Source organism: Vipera berus, assembly GCF_964194415.1.
Source record: "Vipera berus genome assembly, chromosome: W".
NCBI classification, from domain to species: Eukaryota; Metazoa; Chordata; class Lepidosauria; order Squamata; family Viperidae; genus Vipera; species Vipera berus.
The window spans coordinates 45145623-45167483 of NC_138210.1; the positions used below are offsets into that span (position 1 = coordinate 45145623).

The 21861-nt window shown below is 39.5% G+C and overlaps 1 protein-coding gene across 2 annotated transcripts in view; it reads right to left on the bottom strand.

Moving 5' to 3' along the window:
* Positions 1-2729: 2729 nt before the first annotated feature.
* LOC308676587 (WW domain-containing adapter protein with coiled-coil-like) overlaps positions 2730-21861 on the bottom strand; it is a 138554-nt gene continuing 119422 nt past the window's right edge. For both annotated transcript variants that reach the window (XM_081342466.1, XM_081342467.1), the window contains 2 exons: positions 5052-5179; positions 2730-4644 (listed from right to left, as the gene is read on the bottom strand). In XM_081342466.1, the coding sequence (XP_081198592.1) occupies positions 4575-4644; positions 5052-5179 (198 nt within the window). In that variant the 3' untranslated portion in view covers positions 2730-4574. The remainder of the gene's footprint in view (positions 4645-5051; positions 5180-21861) is intronic.

The following is a 21861-nucleotide window of genomic DNA, read 5'->3' on the forward strand; positions in this document are numbered from 1 at the left end:
GTAAGTTATTTTGATATGGGGGTCCCAATGGGTCATTCGTTTAGTGCAGGGCTTTTCAACCTTTTCACCCATTGTACCACTTTTAGGATATGGCAACATCCGAGTACCACCAGACACCTAGCAAGGTGTCAAAAATTTGATGACCAAAAAAAAAAAAGGAAAAAAAGTGATGAAGCACAGGTAGTCCTCAACTTACAACAGTTCACTTAGTGACTGTTTGAAGTTACAATGGTACTGAAAAAAGTGCCCCCCCAAGCCACAGCTGAGCAAGACACCTACCTGCCTGCCTGCCCGGCGGCACTCTTTTTCCTGTCTGAGGTTTTCATTTTTGTGAGCATTTCTGTTGAGGATTGGCAGAGGGGGTGGGGTGGGGGGTATTTGGTTTTTATTCCCCCCCCCTCTGCTGGGTGGTTGCAGCAGGTTTTGGTCACTTCACATGACCCTGGGACACTGTGATCATCATAAATATGAATCAGTTGCCAAGCATCTGTATGTAAATCACAAGACCCTGCAGATGCTGCAACATTCCAGCTGATTGGTGCTTCTTCTGGGCTCAGAAGCGCCAGGATCAGCGCCGAGCTCCAGCTGGAGCCTGGCGCTGATCCTGGCACTTCCACTGAGCCCTGACAGCCCCAAAGAAGCGCTGATCCTGGCGCTTTTGCTGAGCCCTGACAGCCCTGCAGCTCCAGCCATCTCTTGCTCAGGCTTGTGCGGTGCTGCCACCGGTTCAGCTCATTCCCTTCCCCTGCTACCACTTTTCTAGGATGGTTGCGTACCACATGCCAGATGCCAATGTACCACAGGTGGTACCCGTACCACTGGTTGAAAAGCCCTGATCTAGGAACCACTGAACCATATCTTTCAAAGATCCTGGAGCACCGAGGAAGTACCAGATGACTGAAAAAGGGATGATGTGGTTCCCATCTTCAAAAAAAGGAAAAAAATTGATCTAGGAAACTACAGACCTTGCATCAATACCTGGGAAGATTCTGGAAAAGATAAGCAATGAATCTATGAACACCTAGAGACAAGGAAAGTCATAACCAGAAGCCAACATGGGTGTGTCAAAAACAGATCACGCCAGACAAATCTTACTGCATTCTTTGACAACGTGACAAAACTAGTGGACCAGAGAAATGCTGTGCATATAATTTACTTGGACTTCAGTAAAGCATTTGACTACAACCTATTACTTGATAAGATGGAAAACTAGAGATTCCAAAATCCATATGGAAACCAAATGATTCATAACTGGCTGACCACCCGCACTTAACATGTAGTCCTTAATGGAATTGCATCTACATGGAGGGAAGTATGCAGTGGGGCACCTCAAGGCTCTGTCTTAGGTCCAGTATTCTTCAATATATTCATGAATGATTTAGACAAGGGGATAGAAGGGGAACTCATCAAATTTGCAGATGACACCAAGCAGGCAGAAATAGCCAGCACTCCAGAAGATAGGCTCAAGATACAGAAGGATCTTGACAGAGTTGAACATTAGGCCCTATCTAACAAAATGAAATTCAGTGGTGAAAAAAGTAAGGTTCTGCATTTAGGCAAGAAAAACAAAATGCACAGGTATAGTATAGGTGGTACCTGGCTCAACAGTAGTAATTGTGACAGGTATCTCGGATTTCTAGTGGACAATCACTTAAATATGAGTCAACAGTGTGCGGCAGCTGCCAAAAAAGCCAACACAGTGCTAGGCTGCCATTATCAGAGGGATAAAATCAAGATCATGTGAAGTGTTAGTATCACTTTATAAAAAGATGACATGAAAATGAGAAACTAGTTAGCATTTTTCTAGTTAATATTACATGAAATTGATTGCCTTGCTTGTTCAGAAGAATAGAAGAAATCTAACCACTCTAGAACGAGAAAACTCCTTTGTCCTGTGAATCTACCGTTGAGATCCACAAAGAACAGAATAACACAAAGAAACTGACCCATTGTTCTGTACCAGCCTGCTACCGGCCTTGCAGAAAGGCAACCCCTGTACAAACGGCAGAGGCTGGAAAGCGTCTGTGGCTGGAAAACGTCTGCCAAGTTTATTACACAAACAAACAACAAAACATGGAACAAGATACCGGAGCTTTGATCCTCAAACGGAGCGGTTGCTTTCAGCAACCAGCCCTTCCCCAAACACTCCCTTTATTAGAGTTCAGGGCATGGCCTCCCTGTGCCTCCTTCCGAGGAGTCCCACAGCCTTTCTCTGCTTGCTCCTGCTTGACTGCCTCCTGCGTCGGGCGTCCTTGAACAGGGCCAGCTGTGGGTCATCATCATCCGCACTGTCGGGCTCGCGCAGCTGAGAAGAGGGGCCTGGCTGGGAGCTCTGCGAAGCCTCCAAGCCATCATCAGCAAGTTCGTCTTCAACACCCTCCTCCTCCCCCTCGTCTGAGTCATCCGAGTCATCCGACCCGGCTGCCGGACCCACAGGCTGACCCTGAATCACAACACCCATAAACATGGTACACTTCTTTATTGAAACACCAGAATTCAGCGTATTAAATTCTATTTTAACTATTAATATTTTTCCATATCATATATAAATTATGATTTCTTACGAATATGGTATATTGGTACATTATCACCCACCTAGTCAGTTTTAATTGTATAAATCAACCACTTTCAATTTTCATAAAGCAAACATGATTTCATGACTAGACCAGGTTATACATAATACATTTTATGCTCTTAAAATAAGAAAGTGATTGTAGATTAGTAAATGGTGCTAAAAAGATGTTTGTTTTTTTTACACAAAAATAACCTTTTCTGGCTTTAAAACCTCTGGAAATATTGCATCTTTGAGGTCTCTATCAAGAGAAGTCATTTTAGGGAGCAGGCATGTCAAACTGCCGGCCCACGGGCCGGATGCATCATACTAAAACTGCGCCCACCCCATTGCCAGCAATGGGGGAAAAGTCACAATACGTCACGTGACATCACATGACGTCACAAGTTTGACATGCCTGTTATAGTGTTGTCATTTTACAGCATGTTATAAAGAAGACAAAAAGGTTAGACAACAGATTCATAGGCACATTAGGAGGCATACATAAATAAGCAGGAATCTGTTTTCTGGACAGTTGCATCTTTGAATGAATTTAAATAAATATATCAACAATGACACAGCTGGTTTGCAAGTTGGCCATTTTTCAGCATGACCTAAATTTCTAAAAAGACAGACTTCAGGAATGTATGAAGATTAAAACAATGGTTATTAACCTTTTTTAAAAAAAGAAAACAATTTTGTAGTAGCAATTTTTTTTATTATACTTTAGGAAACAATATACAAAGCTGAGCTTTCCCACCATTTTCAAACAGTGAGACACTCCAATTACACAAAGTCAACATTTTGTGATGGCTAAGAGCAGCAGTCAGCACCAGACTTGAACAGTTAGCTACAACACAACCATCCTTTGAAATGAAAAGTCATAATAGCAAGACAGGTTAAAAACCAGGTGTTAACATATAACAACTGTTGGGAGGTGTCACTAATCCATGTTGAATGTCATTAAATAGTTTATACACAACTGCAATTTTTTAAAATAAACCTCCCTTGAGGACTTATTTTTAATTTAGTACAGAAGTATTCAACAAGAATAACTTTGATGAAGAATCCTTGCACAGTCCAAATTGTAATATGCTATCAACCAAAGGAAAAGCAAACCAGTGGTTTTTGTTTGTTTTAAAATATGTTTATTACAACAGATAGAATTCACATCTGACTAGCTTTTTCTTTCTTTCCCTCCCACAACCATGTTAACATTGGGCTATTTCCTTATAAAGCTGAGAAAGGAAAGTACTTTCAAACACATGTGCCCAGTAGTAGTATCAGTCCATTCTTTCAGGGTGCAAATGGAAATACATTTCAATAATTTATACAAACAAGTAGGTTATGCTCAATCACTGCAATTTTAAGCTACTGTACACAGGAATGAAAAGATTATAGAAAAATGCCATAGCAACAGTGCCTTATGAAAGGAAGAAATTAGAAAAATTAAACTGAAAAAATCAGAATCAGGAATTCAAAAGGAAAATGAACACAGAAAATGAAAAATACAGCTCTGTAAAACAAATGGAAAAGCACTATTCTTGATTAGGTGCAACTGTGAAAACAGTTATTTCATGATATTTTGTATATTACCCTAACTGTTTCAAACTTTGAGACACAGATCATTTGGTGCTTGCATTGAATTTCAGGAAATGAAAGATTTCTGAACGATAAATTAACTAAAGAGAACTAATTTTGCAAACAGGTTTACATGTAAAAGACTAGGTATTTAGCCACCTTAGCACTGATTACTTTTGGATGTCTAAGCTCTGATACACATGTCTTCCCATGGCTTCACGCTACAAAACATATTTACAACATGAAGAATACATCTACAAGAAATCTACATTTCAAGAGTTTTACAAATCATACGTGTATTTTTCCCCTGAACGACTTCTTTCCTTTCCCCATGTTATTTTGTACTGCCCAACTCAATGGTCCAAAGTCTACTCAAATGAAGCTCAAAAAAGTTAAGACTGGGCAACAAGTTATACAGACTTGTATTCAAAACCCATGTGTTTCACACCATGAAGGAATTCTGATTCTTTAGTTTTTCAAGTTCTTTAATTTGTTGTCTCAAAAAGAGTATCCTATAAAAAGAAAATAATACAATTATCACCGGAGAGACCAAACTGACTCTTCAGTAACAGTTATACTGTGATAAATGCTACTAGTTTATATGCTTTTTTAACTTTAAAAAAGGATAAAATTCTTGGACCTGGAAATGGTTGACCTACCTTAATGGCACACATAATAGACTAAATTATTATTCAAGATCTGGAGCACATAAGGGTACCTTCAGTAGTTCAATGACTGTGGAGGGAGGCATTATGCCTGTTTCAGTGAGCATCATCCTGGTGTTAAATTCTAACAGTTCCTAGCTCTTGACTATGCACTAGGGAATGCATCTCAGTAGTTCTTACATTTATATAAAAGTTGTACAAGCAAATATAACAGAAAATTTAGCAAACCAGGAAAATGCACGCAAAATAATTACCTTTGCTCGCGCAAAGTTGCTTGAATTTCACACACTCGAACTAAAGATCTTAAATTTTTTAATTCAGTACAAATTTCAGACATATGGATACTTCCTATATTATGAGCTTCTTCACGCAATCTGGATGCCTAAAGAATTAAAAGCAACTATTCAAAAATGTATTTCATTTACTAGATAACTTAGATGTAGACACCTATAAAAGAATACAGTATTAGTGAAAAGATGTCTATGACTAACATGAACTGCAGCATGGGAAAATAAAGAGCACTGTTTCCTGTCATCCATAAAATAACTATTTTCAACTTTACTATATGACAGCAACTTAGATTTCAGCCTACTTTTTCACTAAGTTTTACATACCACTGAAAAAGTTTGGCTTTTTTCCAGACAAAACATTTAACTTTCACTCACAAAAAAACTATAGTGGGGTATCATTGGTCATAACAATGGAAAGCTATTTCAGTATTTTGATTCATTATTGGTAATTATGCTTACAATCCTCAGAGACTAATCATGAGAACCATTATTTAAAAATCTTTCACATTCTGAATTTCTCACAAGAAAAAGGTGAAAATGTGATAACTGTAACAGATTATAAAAACAGCATACAAAGACTTCCGTTGGGAATTGTTGAAATACTGCAAGGGGAATACCAGCAGCAACTCATTCTGTTTTGCCCATGTAAGAGTCCCCCCTCCCTGCAGAGTCTGGCTTCTGCTTTAGAAAAGCTGCTTGTCCAGAAAGAGCGCTTTAAATCCAGATTCCCCACTGAGTGAAGGGAAGCAGCCTGGCTCTTCGCAAAAGCGAAGGTGCCGCTTGCACCAAGAGCAGGAAGAAACGCTGCTCTCATTTCGATCAATGGGGCTTTGAGAAGATGCAACAAGAGAAGCTGCTAAAACTTGGGGTGTCTCCTTCCTCCCTTTATCCTGACAACGAAGAGTGCAAAGCCTAAAGCGCACAGCTTCCCTATTTCTACAGCTTTAGAAGTGCCAATGTGAAGGCGGCTTGCTTCCCTCCCCAAGCTTTACTAGTGTATGCTAATACCTAGGAAGGAAAGCTCAGGCTTCTCCAGCATCTCAGGGAAAAAAAACAACCAACCAACCAAACAAAAACAAAAAAAGGCAAAAACAAAAACAAAAGAACAACAAAAAAACCCAGCTGCTTCTGGAACTCTGCCACATGGCCCAGCAATAGAGCAATTTTCTCCTTCTGTACCCCAACCTCTTGAGCCCTGGGAATCTTGGAAAGGTAAATGAGCGATCAGTGATGGGTGGGGAGGAGGCCCAAGTGGCTGAGGACCCCAAGTGGTGGGAAGCAGAACATGGGGTATCTCAGGGTGGGGGGGAAGCCCTGGGAGCCTGGAGGCAGAGGCAACCCACCAAAGGTACCCCATATTCCACCTAACATCCTGCATATTTGTTTAATGAATGCACAGGAGTGAGCAGGGATAGAGGCTTGTTCACTTAACATGATTCACTTAAAATCTTCTTGATTTACGGATATAATTGGCAGGCTCCATTACATATGTAACTCAACAATTACCTGTCTCCTACTATAGCGTGATGCAACTGACCCACCGACTGGGATAGGCTCTGGGACTACTAAAAACATGATTAACTTACTAACAGAAAGCACTAATAATTTTCCTACCACCCAAGATGTTCTTCAGTATTAAGGAATAAATAAAATGTAAGATTGTTGCAATCACTGTTTTATTACATTGACTTGGTTGACATGAAGTAAACTTAAATTCTCAAATTCTGAACTCAATAGGCAAAGTCAAGGCAAGGCACTGTGGGGAAGACTGCAAGGACAGACTCTGATAAGAGCATTATATAATTGAAATGATCCCAGCTGGATAACTTTGAGCCAGGTGTTTTATCTTAGCCCAAACCACCTCATTGGGTTGTTGCTGTGGGGAAAATAGGAGGAAAGAGCTTCAGTTGCACAAAACAATAAAAGGATTAAAATAAAAATAAAATATGCACAAAGGTTGGTTATATATGGTATTTATAGTTGGAAATCAAGAATGGATATATAAACAAAAATCTAACAAATGTTACAATTTCTACTATACAAATCCCTAGGACTAATGACAGGACAACTACATATTGTAAAGACAGGTTAAATAAGTAAAAGAAAGCCAGGATTTGGACTCCTTCCCAAGATGGCTGTTGAATGGTAAGGGTTTTTTCCTCTCTTGCCAACGATCTGCTGTTTTTGCTGCCAAAAGCTGGCTGTCCTGTGCTGCTCCCTGGATTTAAATTGGAGCATTTAGGAATGACTCAAAATGACTTTTGGGTGACCATGGACCCACCTGGGGAGTCTTGAAGATTCCAGTTCCCTGTGGGAGTGGTCGGAAAGTCGCTGGTTATGTGTCAGACCCTCAAATGTATTTCTTTCTTATGCTTTCATTTTCAGGTTCTGCCATTCTATTGGGGGGAGGACACTTGTGCTGGGAAAGGGGGGGACAACCTATGGGTCTTCCACAATGTACTTCCTTTGCTTTGTTCTATCCTCTTTGAAGTATCTTACTTGGGGTGTGAAAGAAATGTGCCTCTGGCCATCTGCCTTATCTCCAGTTGGATGGGAAAAAGCCGCGGAGAAACCTGACAGCCTTGAGAATGGCGCCTTATCTGTTCTTTCCCACAATTTAACACCTATGGATTGGTTCAATTCAAACCGGCCGGATGGACATTTGGGGTGGGGTTTAAAAGGGCTCTTTTAATGTAATGTTTCACATGGAAAATCCTCAGATCATGCCTTACTATCCTGCTATCAATACCTTCCAATAAAAGTTCCTGTTGAGACAATGCAAGTTTCAAGAGTTCTGCTTATTTGGGAGGTTTAACTGAGGCAGGTCCTTACATCTTTGTCTTGGCAATTTATTCCTTAAGTATGCTGGGTTTTAACTTCATTTTTTGAGTATTCTGTTTTTCTCTGCTTTTTATCTTTAAAAGTTGACTAGTCGGTAGAATGCTGATTTATTTTACACCAACCCCCCCATCCCCCAGATTCTAGCTGTTCTTTTTTTCCCCTTTATGTTGTTGTTTTGAATAACTTTTGCCTTTCCCTAAGGAAACACAGTGTGTTCTTTCATTTGATTTACATTAATATTGGACTGTCACGTGGTTTTTGCATTTTATTAATTTGCAAAATACAGTGCATTCAGAAAGTATTCAGACCCCTTTCACTTGTCAATTTTGTTATGCTGCAGCCTGATTCTACAGTTGTTGATATTCATTTTTTTCTCATTAATCTACACTCAGTACCTCCCCCATAAGGACAAAGTCAAAACAGAATTTTAGAAATATCTGTAAATTTATTAAAAAGAAAAAACTGAAATATCACATTGGCATAAGTATTCAGACCCTTTGCAAAAACACTTGAAATTTAGCTTAAGTGCCTCCTATTTCTCTTGACAGGTCAGCGCTGACATGTTTCTACGTCTTGACTGGAGTCCACCTGTGGTAAATTAAATTTATTGGACATGATTTGGAAAGTCACACACCTCACAGCTGACAATACACACAGTAGCAGAGCAAAAGCCATGAGGTCAAAGGAACTGACTGCAGAGTTCAGAGACAGGATTATTGCAAGGCACAGAACTGGGGAAGGCTACAATAACATTTCAGCTGCACTGAAGGTTCCTAAGAGTACAGTGGCCTCCATAATTCTCAAATGGAAAATATTTGGCACAACAAGGACTCTTCCAAGAGCTGGTTGCCCGGTCAAACTGAGCAATTGGGGAAGAAGGGCCTTAGTAAGAGAGGTGGCCAAGAACCCAATGGTCACTCTGACTGACCTCCAGAGATCCTGTGTATAGTTGGGACAGAGGTCCAGAAGGACAACCATCACTGCAGCCCTCCACTGATCTAGGCTTTATGGCAGAGTGGCTAGACGGAAACCCCTCCTCAGTGCAAAACACATGAAAGCCCACTTGGAGTTTGAAAAAAGGCACCTGAAGGACTCTCAGACTGTGAAGAACAAGATTCTCTGGTCTGATGAAACCAAGAATGATCTGTTTGGCCTCAATTCTAAATGGAGGAAACCAGGAGGAGGAAACCAGGCACCGCTCATCACCTGCTCAATATCATCCCAACAATGAAGCATGGTGGTGGCAACATCATGTTGTGGGGTTTTTTCAGCATCAGGGACAGGGAGACTGGTGGTCAGGGTTGAGGGAAAGCTGAAATGGAGCCAAGTACAGGGATATCCTCAACGAAAACAGGTTCCACTGCACTCAGGACCTCAGACTGGGCCAAAGGTTCACTTTCCAACATGACTACGATCCTAAGAACACAGCCAAAACATCACAGGAGTGGCTTAGGGACAACTCTGTGAATGTCCTAGAGTGGCCCAGCCAGAGCCCTGACTTGAACCTTGTTGAACATCTCTGGAGGGACCTGAAAATGGCTGTCAACCAAGTCGCCATCCAACCTGACTGAGCTTGAGAGGATTTGCAAGGAAAAATAGCAGAAAATCACCCAATCCAGGTTTGCAAAGCTTGTCGCGTCATACCCCAAAAGACTTGAGGCTGTACTTGCTGCCAAAGGTGCTTCAACAAAGTACCGAGAGAAGGGTCTGAATACTTATGCCAATGTGATATTTCAGTTTTTTTCCTTTTAATAAATTTACAGACATTTCTAAAATTCTGTTTTCATTTTGTCATTATGGAGTACTGAGTGTAGTTTAATGAGAAAAAAATGAATTTCAACAACTGTATAATCAGGCTGCAGCATAACAAAACTGACAAAAGTGAAAGGGGTCTGAATTCTTTCTGAATCCACTGTATTTGGAGCTTATTTTTAATTTTTTTCTTTTAATCTTGGATCAAAATATCCAGAAAATATCTTCCCTTCTTTTTTTATTTATTTCTTCAATTTGCTTCAGCTTTTGTTTCCTGGCTAAGTTACACAGAGCAATAATATATCAGATTACAGTCAAGCAAGGGTGGCTGATATCTGGAAAAAGATCATTTGGTAACATGCAATTTTTAGTGGAAAGCTTTTTTTAAAAAAGTTTGGTGAAATGATAATGGCTGTGGAAAATATTCAGATGCATGGAGCTCTGGATAAATTAGATTCACAAAAGGAATGTGATTTGAAGGTTGCAAACCCATTGGAAAGAGCTATGGACTGTACAGAGTTACAACTGAGTTGATTGCATATGCCTCTCTAAAGTTCAAGCCTACATTCTTTTACAACAGCAGAAGCCTGATTGAATGGAGAAGTGATAAATTGATTTTCCATAGGAGGACTGAAGGAGATTGGGGAATGGATTTATTGCATTTAATCGGAAACCATTTTCATCTGGACTTTGTTGGGAAGACAGACTGATTATGGAGACTGAATTTATATTTAACCAGACAATAATTGATAAGAGATGGTATTAAGAAACAAACACTGATAATTGATCCAGGACAAATTACTCTTTAACACTTGGGATGATTTGGCATAGATAAGATGCTGTGGGACTTCCGGTTTGGTGTTCGATGAGAAAGGTGAAAGAAGCCAGGGCTCCGGCTTCTTAGCCCGATTTCATTCTGCCCGGCGACCCCAAGGGGTCGGAAAGTTGCCCTGGAGGGGCAACAAAGAAGGAGGGATGCCTCAGGAGTCTGGACCAGATGGCAGTCAGTCCAGACGGACTGAAGACACCCTCCAAAAGGAGGGAGGAAAGGCTGCCTGGTAAGTCCAGACAGCTCAAGTCATCGCTAGCCGGAAGAAAAGCGAGGAGACGCGGCGCTCCGCTAAACAGCTGATTGTCAACTGGGTGAGCCTGCAACTGGGTGAGCCTGCTCTTTCATTCCTTTTCCTTTTGGACCTAGAAATGTTGATCCCCTGATTGGGAAGAGCTATGAAATAAAGACCCCAGAAGGACTAGGGGAGAAGAGAGTTAAAAGAGGTGAGCAACTACAGGAGGGGGAAGGATTTTAAGGAAGATAAAAGAACTTTTAAAAATTGAATTTAGGCTGACTCAAAGAAAGACTATCTATCCTACAGGATGTGAAAAAAATTTTTTAGATATAATTCCTAGGGTAAGTAATCTATAAAGTACTTTAAAAGAAAAACTTTGTAATAATCTTTTAAAACCAGATATTGACAAGTGTACGAGGACATCTAGTGGTGAAAGGAGATACAGTAATACTAAATAATAAAAGAACCTGAAAGTGTTTGACCTTGAAACAACACCTGGCATAAACAAAGTGCCTTTGTGTGAGATAAGTGAAAAGACTTTCTACAATTATATTTGTTGACTCTGGATATAACCAAACCAGGAATTACTTAGAGACAGTGGGTTGTTTTACATCTGAGACTCGACTGGAGGTTTTGGATTTGGCCTAAAGTATTTGGCTCGTTCTTTTTGGTTGGATTTTAGCCTAAGATAGTTGGCTTTTTTCTCTTTTTGCTTTTTTTACTCTGTTTTCTCTCCTTGAGATATTTGATTTAGCCTAAAGTAGTTGGCTTCTTTTACGGTTTGGATTTTAGCCTAAGATAGTTGGCTGGAAAAATGAGTACATCAAATCTCAACAGACTTATGAAAAAGACTTCCTCTGTACCCTTTGTTGGAACATCTAGCCCAACAAGCCAGGGATCTATTGAAACAATGTTGCAGCGTGAGAAAATTAGCACTGCTCAAAATGAGATACAAACTACATTAAAATTAATTCAAGAATCAATACAAAAAAACCATGAAGAGACAAAAGGTAATTTCGATAAATTAAACGAACAAATCTTGGACATAAAGACACAATTTGAAGTCCACCACCAAATGATTATTAATAATGAACAAAGAATTCAGAAAATGGAAAATAAATCAGATGATATTGACAAAAAATGGAAGTACTAATACAAGAAAATGAAAAACTAGAACAAGCAAATAAAATTCTAGAAAACACAGTGGTGATCTTAGAAATGGAGAAAGCAGAACACTACTTAAGATTTCAAAATATTCCTGAAGACAGAGAAGAAAATATAGCAGTTGTGATTATTGATCTTCTGGCAGAGGCTTTGAAAGCAGACGGAGCAGAGATGCAAATGTAGATAGATGAAGTATTTCGAATGAATTCAAGTTACGCAAGGAAATATAAACTGCCCAGAGAAGTGCATTAAGATTTATAAAGAAAACAACAAGAGATGAAATACTGAGATAAGTTAGAGATGAGCCATTACAATACAAGACTAAAGAAATCATGGTGTTAAAGCAGATACCCAAGGGAGTAAGAGATACTCGAAGACAGTCCTGCACGCAGAGAAGCAGTTGAGGGATTCGGGATTCTGAGTCCTCCAGCTGAGTTTCTCCCTGTTAGGGGACCCTAAATGGGCCAGAAGCTGCCCCAGAGAGGTGGCAATGAAGGAAGGAAGTCCCAGAGACCTAGAAGAGATGGCGGTCAACCCGACTGGTCCAGGAGAAGCCTTCCAGAGAAAGGCTGGCTTAACTTCAGAGTCCAGCCCCATCTGCAAGCAACAGAAGTCAAAAGCACTAATTTAAGCTGATCATAAACAGTGTGCTTGCATCTGGGTAAGAACATTGATTTTCTCTATCCTACCTACTTTTCTGAAGGGTAGAAACTCCCAACAAGCAAAGAAAAACCTCCAAAAGTGAAGAAAGGGGGGGTGGGTTTCCCCCACCTTTTTGCCACTGGAAGCGGCGAATTTTAACCATTCACGGAGGAAAAAAAAATCTTAAAAATGAACCAGTGATGACACATACTGATGGATGAGGATTATGACAGTCATGGTAAAATTTGGGTTTGCCTGTGACCTTCAAAGCCTTAAAAATAAAGAACAGCTGTGTAGATAAAGAACTTTTTTAAAAAAATTCTTTGGACTATAAGTATTTTTTCAATTCTTACTCCAAAGCTATTTCCAAAGCGGGGAAAAAAATCTGGACTTTTGGTCATCATGGAAAATCAGAGATTTATAGGAAATATTTATCAAGAAAAAATGAATATTTTTCAAGAGGAGATATATGTAAAGCTGCAACTAATTCAAAGAACAATGATTTCAAATCACAAAGAAATTCAGAATAACTTTGAAAATATAAGTCAACTCATCTCCAATTTAAGTTTATACCAAAAAAATCCTCAGGAAGATACAGCAGAGAAGGAACAGACAAAACAGATGACTGAACATAAATTTGAGGATAGAGACTTGAAGATGGAATTCTACAAAACAAAGGAGTATGATCTAATCCAAGTGGAAAATTTTTTTTTACAAGAAATACTAGATTTTTCAACATTACAAAATAAACTTGAGGACAAGAACAAAGACTGGATAAAACGTTCTACAGAAATATTAGGAAAAACACCAGAACTGGAGAGACAAAAAGTGATAAGAGAAGCAGAGGAAAAAAGAAGGGAAAAGATTCCCAATAAAAAGGAGTGGGCAAATGCCCTTAACAAAGATACTGACTTACTTTTTATATCTACAGCAACATTTATGAACATATGGAAAAACCCTTTGATCCAGCAAAATACATTGATTAAGAAAGATATCAGGCAAAGAAAAAAGATTAAGGTGGAAACCAAGAAAATAGATGATGGGACTTATCAGAGAATACTTAAAAAAACCCATTTGTTTGAATATGGTTAAATAGAAAATTTTTGGAATATATCATTTTAAGAGGGATGAATTCTCTAAACAATATAGTATGCTTTTTTCTCTTTTGTGTTCTTTTTCTTGCTATGAGTAATATAAAAAAGTTGAAATGATTTAAATAAAGGAAATGTTTTACATACTTAAATGTGACTGAATCTAAGAAAATTATAAAAAAATGTTTTGAGTAAGAGTTAAAGGACTAGATGACTAGATGTATTGAATGGAATGTTTAAAGATTAAATATATTCTTAATCATGGTTAAAAAGAACAAGAAATTAAGGAAATAAATACATATTAGCCTAGGAGGGATATATATTTTAAATAGTATGTTATTTCTTATGTTTCTTTACTTTTGTTTTCCTTTTTTTTCTTTCTTTTTTCTCTTCATTGTTTTATCCATTTCTTAAGGAATGTAAAAGTGTGCGATGGCTTATATGGAAAAAATAGAATTAAATTTGTAAATGTAAATGAAATTAATTTTTGAGAAAATCTTCACCAGCAAGAATATCTAGAATTTGGTGGGAGAAATAAACTAAAATAAGGATTGTAACAGGATTTATGATAAGGCAGCCAGAATGATTGAATAGAAAAGAAATATACTAATATGATTATTATTTTTAGGAATATTGGAAAAAATATATATTCAATTGTTATTCATCAAAACAATAAGAATTGTATTAATCTAATATTTGCAAAAGAGGTTATTTTGTGGAAAGAGGAAATCAACTAAAATTAATATGTGGAATATGGATTATAGAAATTGTTAATGATTCTTTTACAAATGTAACCCAGACAACACATTGTTCAATTATTGAGTGATTTGTTTTTTCTTTTAAAAAATCAATAAATTACATAAAAAAGAGATACTCAAAGACAATATCATTTTCTAACTACAAAGCTGATTGCAAAAGGCATCAATTTCATAGGGTTAATGCCAGAAGGGATTTTAATCAACTGGAACAATACAAGATACCGATTGGATTCAGGTTGGAAAGCAGAAGATTTTGATGAAAGAAATCGAGCATTCCTAGATGGAGTGCAACATCGATAAGAGGAGAGAAAAGATCAGAAACAAACAGAAAAAGCAACTGAATAAGCAATTATACAAACAGGAGAACAGAAAGAGAAATTTGATCAAGAGAGTGAAGGAACTGCCAGAGAACTGAGGATTACGAGATCGACTAGACCTAAATATAATTAAAATGGAGAAAGAAAACAGATTTTTTTCAGTGAATATAAATGGACTAAACTCCCCATCAAAAAGAAACAACATTTTTAGAAAACTACAGAAATTAATTATAGATATAATTTGTTTGCAAGACACACATATAAAAAGACAATATTATAAACTGTTGGAATACCCCCTAATTGGGAAACTTTACTATACATCAGCACAACAGAAAAAAGAGGTGTTGCCGTATATATTAGAGACAATAGATTCTAAAATGATTTATTTAGATGAAGAAGGAAGAATTGTGATGGTAGAAATATACTTACATCAAAAACAAACATTGTTGGTAGTAATCTGCACCAAATAATAACCAGGAAGAATTCTATCGAAATCTCCATAGAAAAATAATAGAAATGGAGTACCAAAATATTTGTTTAGTAGGAGACTTTAATGTGATAGTGGATGGGACATTAGACTATAAAAGTAGTAAAACAGGAAAAACTGGAAGAAAAAGATTACCTAAGACCTTTTTTAATATGATAGAAGAAACTGGAGTACAAGATATTTGGAGGGAAATCAATCCAGGAAAATTACAATACACATTTTATTCAAACAGTCATAAATCCTGGTCCAGAATCGACATGATCTGGATGACATCTGAACTGAGGGCAAATATGTAGGAAACTGAGATAGAACCAGGTACATGGGCAGATCACAACCCTTTAAAAGTGACATAGAGAGGAATACAAAAAAAATCAAGATGGACTTTGAACCAATCTATATTAAAAGAAAGAGAATTTGTAGAACTAGCAAAAAGAAAAAAAAAGAAATGGAGTTTTTCTTCAAAGAAAACAAAAAGAAGATACAACATTACAAAATGTACAGGATACAGCCAAAGCATACTTTAGAGGTATAGCTACAACATACATGGCAATAAATAAATAAATAAACAGAAAAGACAGCAATATATACAATTAAAAGAAAAATTTGAAAACTAGAATCAGACCTGCAAATAAATCCGCAAAAGAAGATTCTGAAAAGAGACATGGAAACAATAAAACACAAATTAAATCTGTTGGATTCAGAAAAATTGGCACAGCAAATAAAGAGCAAAACAAAACTTTTTTGAAAATGCAAATAAACCAGGAAGATGGTTAGCTTATAAATTTAAAAAACAGAAGAAGAAAAAGATAAACAATTTAGTAGATGAAAAAGGTTGCCTACAATTTAAAAATGAAGAAATAAAAAAGATAATAAAAGAATATTACATGACACAGAAGAAATTCCAAGAGAGAGAATAATCCAATATCTGGAAGAAAATAATGTACCAAAAATTTCAGAAACCTGTAAGATTATGTTATGTTAGAGGAAAAAATAACAATGATGGAAATAACAGAGGCCATAAGACGACAAAAAAACGAGAAAACACCAGGGCCAGATGGACTACCGGCAGAGTTATATAAAGCTTTGCAAGATATACTAAGTGAACCGCTGAAAAACGTTTGCAATGAGGCTAAACTCCCAAATACATGGATAGAAGGAAATATTACCTTAATACCAAAAGAAGACTCAGATTTGACACAGATAAAAAATTATAGACTGATATCATTAGTAACCCCTTCATGAATTACTGCCTTGTCGTGGCGAAGGGGCTTGCGTAATTCAATGAAGCTATGAGCTATGCCGTGCAGGGCCACCCAAGACGGACAGGTCATAGCCGAGGGTTCTGACAAAACGTGATCCACTGGAGAAGGAAATGGCAACCCACTCCAGTATCTTTGCCACGAAAACCCTATGGATAAAAGGCAAAACGATATGACGCTGGAAGATGAGCCCCTCAGGTCGGAAGGCGTCCAATATGCTACTGGGGAAGAACAGAGGGCTAGTACTAGTAGCGCCAGAAAGAATGAAGCGACTGGGCCAAAGCCGAAAGGACGCTCAGCTGTGGATGTGTCTGGTGGTGAAAGGAAAGTCCGATGCTGTAAAGATTTTTTCTCCATAGGAACCTGGAATGTAAGATCCATGAATCAAGGAAAGCTGGACGTGGTCAAACAAGAGATGACAAGACTGAACATCGACATCTTAGGTATCAGCGAACTAAAATGGACAGGAATGGGTGAATTTAATTCAGATGACCATCAGGTATACTACTGTGGGCAAGAATCCCTCAGAAGAAATGGAGTAGCCTTCATAGTCAATAAAAGAGTAGGAAAAGCAATACTGGGATACAATCCCCAAAATGACAGAATGATCTGTTCGAATCCAAGGCAAATCATTCAATATCACAGTAGTCCAAGTCTATGCCCCAACCACCAGTGCTGAAGAGGATGAAATTGACCGGTTCTATGAAGCCCTACAGCACCTTATAGAACTAACACCAAAAAATGATGTTCTTATCATCATGGGGGATTGGAATGCTAAAGTAGGAAGCCAAAATATAACCAGAATAACAGGAAAGTTTGGCCTTGGAGTGCAAAATGAAGCAGGGCACAGGCTGATAGAATTCTGTCAAGAGAATACGATGGTCATAGCAAACACTCTTTTCCAACAACCCAAGAGACAGCTCTACACATGGACATAACCAGATGGTCAACACAGAAATCAGATTGACTATATGCTCTGTAGCCAAAGATGGAGAAGCTCTATACAGTCAGTAAAAACAAGACCAGGAGCTGACTGTGGCTCAGACCATGAGCTTCTCATTGCAAAGTTTAGGCTTAAACTGAAGAAAGTAGGGAAAAGCACTAGGCCACTCAGGTATGAATTAAATCATATCCCTGTTGAATATACAGTAGAGGTGACAAATAGATTTAAGGAATTAGATCTGATAGACAGAGTGCCTGAAGAACTATGGACAGAGGTTTGCAACATTGTACAACAGGTAGCAACCAAAACCATCCCAAAGAAAAAGAAATGCAAGAAAGCAAAATGGCTGTCCGAGGAAGCTTTGCAAATAGCTGAGGAAAGGAGGGAAGCGAAAGGCAAGGGAGAGAAAGAAAGAGACATCACCCTGTCAACAAAAGTGCGTATAGTCAAGGCTATGGTCTTCCCAGTTGCAATGTATAGCAGTGAAAGCTGGACCATAAGAAAGGCTGAGCGCCAAAGAATTGAGGCCTTTAAACTATGGTGCTGGAGAAGACTCCTGCGAGTCCCTTGGACTGCAAGGCAATCAAACCGGTCAGTCCTAGACGAGATCAACCCTGACTGCTCTTTAGAAGGCCAGATCCTGAAGCTAAAACTCAAATACTTTGGCCACCTAATGAGAAAGAAGGACTCACTGGAGAAGAGCTTAATGCTGGGAAAGATTGAGGGCAATAGAAGAAGGGGACGACAGAGAATGAGGTGGCTGGATGGAGTCACTGAAGCAGTAGGCATGAGTTTAAATGGACTCCAGAAGATGATAGAGGACAGGAAGGCCTGGAGGAACGTTGTCCATAGGGTCGCGATGGGTCGGACACGACTTCGCAGCTAACAACAACAACGTTAGTAAATGTGGATTATAAAATTTTTACTTCAATAGTGGCAGAGAGACTGAAAAGATTCCTAACTGAATTTATATATTCAGAACAAAATGTTTTTTTGACAAAGAGTCAAATTAAAAATAATTTAAGAGTGATAATGGATGTGTATTGGAATATTATGAAATACATCCAGGGAAACAACTGGCACTGTTTGTAGATGCTCAAAAGGCATTTGATAATGTTTCCTGTCAATTTATGATTCAGCAATTAAAAATAATGGACTTTGGACAGAACTCTGTAAACATGATAAAAACAATATACAATAAACAAACAGTGAAAGTGATTTTGAATGGAGACTATACTGAGAACTTTGAGATAAGAAAAGGCACAAGGCAAGGATGCCCATTGTTATTTATTTTCACCCTAGAAGTTCTAAATAGAAATACAGGTGAAACTTGAAAAATTTGATTATCGTGCAAAAGTTCATTTATTTCAGTAATGCAACTTAAAAGGGGAAACTAATATAGGAGATAGGCTCATTACATACAAAGCAAGATAGTTCAAGCCGTGATTTGTCATAATTGTGATGATTATGGCGTACATAATCATTATGTTGTGCTTCAGATCTGACTGGGACCACCGACCTTGGGCCAACTGGGATTGCAGGTGCGCTCCCCAGGTGAACAAGCTGGCATCCAATGTTAGGATGAGTTGGTTGGGCTCCTTGAATAAGGTCCCCCTGTCCATTGCTGGAGAGACCCACCACTGGAGGGATTGCAGGGTCTGTGCTGGGACCTGTACCCTGTGGTTGGAGGAACAGGTTCCTAGTCTCTGGAATGGGAGCAGGAACCATTGGAAGGTTCTGGACTGGAGTCGAACCCAAGAAACTACTGCTATGCAGGAAACCATCTTTCCTAGCAGTTGTGAAAGGATTGCCAGCGCAACTACTCGTTCTCTTTGAACTTGGGAGACTAGGGATCGGATACGGTCCCGACGTCCCTGAGACAAGTAAACCTCGCACCTCCTTGTGTGTATCACCGTGCCCAGGTGAAGGATGCGGGTGGAGGGAACTGTCTGGCTCTTTTGAAAATTCACTGAAAACCCGTGGTCCTGGAGAGTCTTGATGGACAATGCCAGGTCTGACTGAGCCAACTGGACTGAGGAGGATTTGATAAGGAAGTCGTCCAGATAACACTGGACACACACCGGAATGGCTCTCAGATGCGCGGCTAGCGCAGCCAGGACCTTTGTGAATGCTCTGGGGGCCGATGATAGGCCGAATGGTAGAGATCTGTATTGAAAGTGGTGGCCTGTGTAGCAGAACTTGAGAAATTTGTGATGCCCGAGAAGGATGGGAATGTGCACGTAGGCCTCCGTCAGATCGATGGACGTTAGGAGGTCCCCCCTTCTGATGCCTGCTAAGATGGATTGGAGCGTCTGCATTTTGAATTTTTTCTATAACAAGTGGGTATTTAGTTTCTTTAAATCCAGGATCGCTATCCATCCTCCCAATCTCTTCAGGACAATGAACAGAATGGAATAAAAACCCCGTCCTTTTTGCCCTGCCGGTACCGGTTCTATGGCCTGAATTTCCAGGAGATGTCGAATCGCCTCCTTCATGAGGCGTCTTTTGACCGGATTTTTGGAAGATGGGCAAGAGACAAAATGCCTCGGGGGAATGGACTTGAACTCGAGTCAAGCCGAATCTGATGGTGTTGAGGACCCAGAGATCTGTAGTGATGTTCTCCTGTCTGTGTGCAGAGAGCCAACCTGGCCCCTATGGGAGAGGTACTCTTGTTGTCACTTGGACCGTCTGAAGGGATGGCCTCCCGCGCCCCGAAAGGGCCGTTTGGCCTGAAATTGCTGCCTGGGTCTATCCCTGTTACCAGATCTGTCGAATTGACCTTCTGGTCTGGGAGGATAAGGGCGGGAGTAATGAGTAAACTCTGAGCCTGTGTAGGTCAGGCGAAAGGACTGCCTGCGGGCACAAGGGGTAGCTCTCCTGTCTGTTCTCCTGATCAGAGGGGACACGACCTTACGCTTATCCTTATTCTCGATAAGGATTTAGTGCCTCTCCAAATAACTGGTCCCACTTGTAAGGGGCTGAGGCCAACCTCCACTTGGATTTAGCATCCGCTTGCCAGTGTCTGAGCCACAGAGGTCTGCGGGAGGTGATGTTAGATGCTAATGCCCAGGAGGAAAATCTGGCCTTGTGCAAAGATGAATCAGCCATGTACAGGTGAAACTCGAAAAATTAGAATATTGTGCAAAAGTTCATTTCAGTAATGCAACTTAAAAGGGGAAACTAATATATGAGATACTCATTACTAATATATGAGATTCTCTATGGGGTTCAGGTCAGGCACGTTTGCTGGCCAATCAAGCACAGTAATCCCACGCTCATTGAACCAGGTTTTGGTGCTTTTGGCAGTGTGGGCAGGTGCCAGGTCCTGCTGGAAAATGAAGTCAGCATCCCCATAAAGCTTGTCTGCAGAAGGAAGCATGAAGTGCTCCAAAATCTCCTGGTAGACGGCTGCGTTGACCCTGGACTTAATGAAGCACAGTGGACCAACACAAGCAGATGACATGGCTCCCCAAATCAACACAGACTGTGGAAACTTCACACTGGACTTCAAGCATCTTGCAGTGTGTGCCTCTCCATTCTTCCTCCAGACTCTGGGTCCTTGGTTTCCAAATGAGATGCAAATTTGCTCTCATCAGAAAAGAGGACTTTGGACCACTGAGCAACAGACCAGGTCTGTTTTTCTTTAGCCCAGGTAAGACACTTCTGACGTTTGTTGTTCAGGAGCGGCTTGACAAGAGGAATACAACATTTGAAGCCCATGTCCAGGATCCGTCTGTGTGTGGTGGCTCTTGATGCACTGACTCCAGCCTCAGTCCACTCCTTGTGAAAGTCCCCAACACTTTTGAATGGCCTTTTCCTGACAATCCTCTCCAGGCTGTGGTCATCCCTGCTGCTTATGCAACTTTTTCTTCCACACTTTTCCCTTCCACATAACTTTCTATTAATGTGCTTTGATACAGCACTTGGGGAACATCCAACTTCTTTTGCAATTACCTTTTGAGGCTTTCCCTCCTTATGGAGGGTGTCAATGATGGTTTTCTGCACAACTGTCAGGTCAGCAGTCTTCCCCATGATTGTGATTCCTACTGTACCAGACTGAGAGACCATTTAAAGGCTCAGGAACCCTTTGCAGGTGTTATGGCTTAATTAGCTGATTAGAGTGGGACACTTTGAGCCTAGAATATTGCACCTTTTCACAATATTCTAATTTTCTGAGATTGTGGATTTGGGGTTTTCATGAACTGTACGCCATAATCATCACAATTATGACAAATCACGGCTTGAACTATCTTGCTTTGCATGTAATGAGTCTATCTCATATATTAGTTTCCCCTTTTAAGTTGCGTTACTGAAATAAATGAACTTTTGCACGATATTCTAATTTTTCGAGTTTCACCTGTAGTTTAGTAGTTGTTGAACCATGAATTGCCAATTGGCATTATCAAAAGCTTTCTGTGCACCTGGAAAGATTAATGCCATTTGTTTCCCTGGA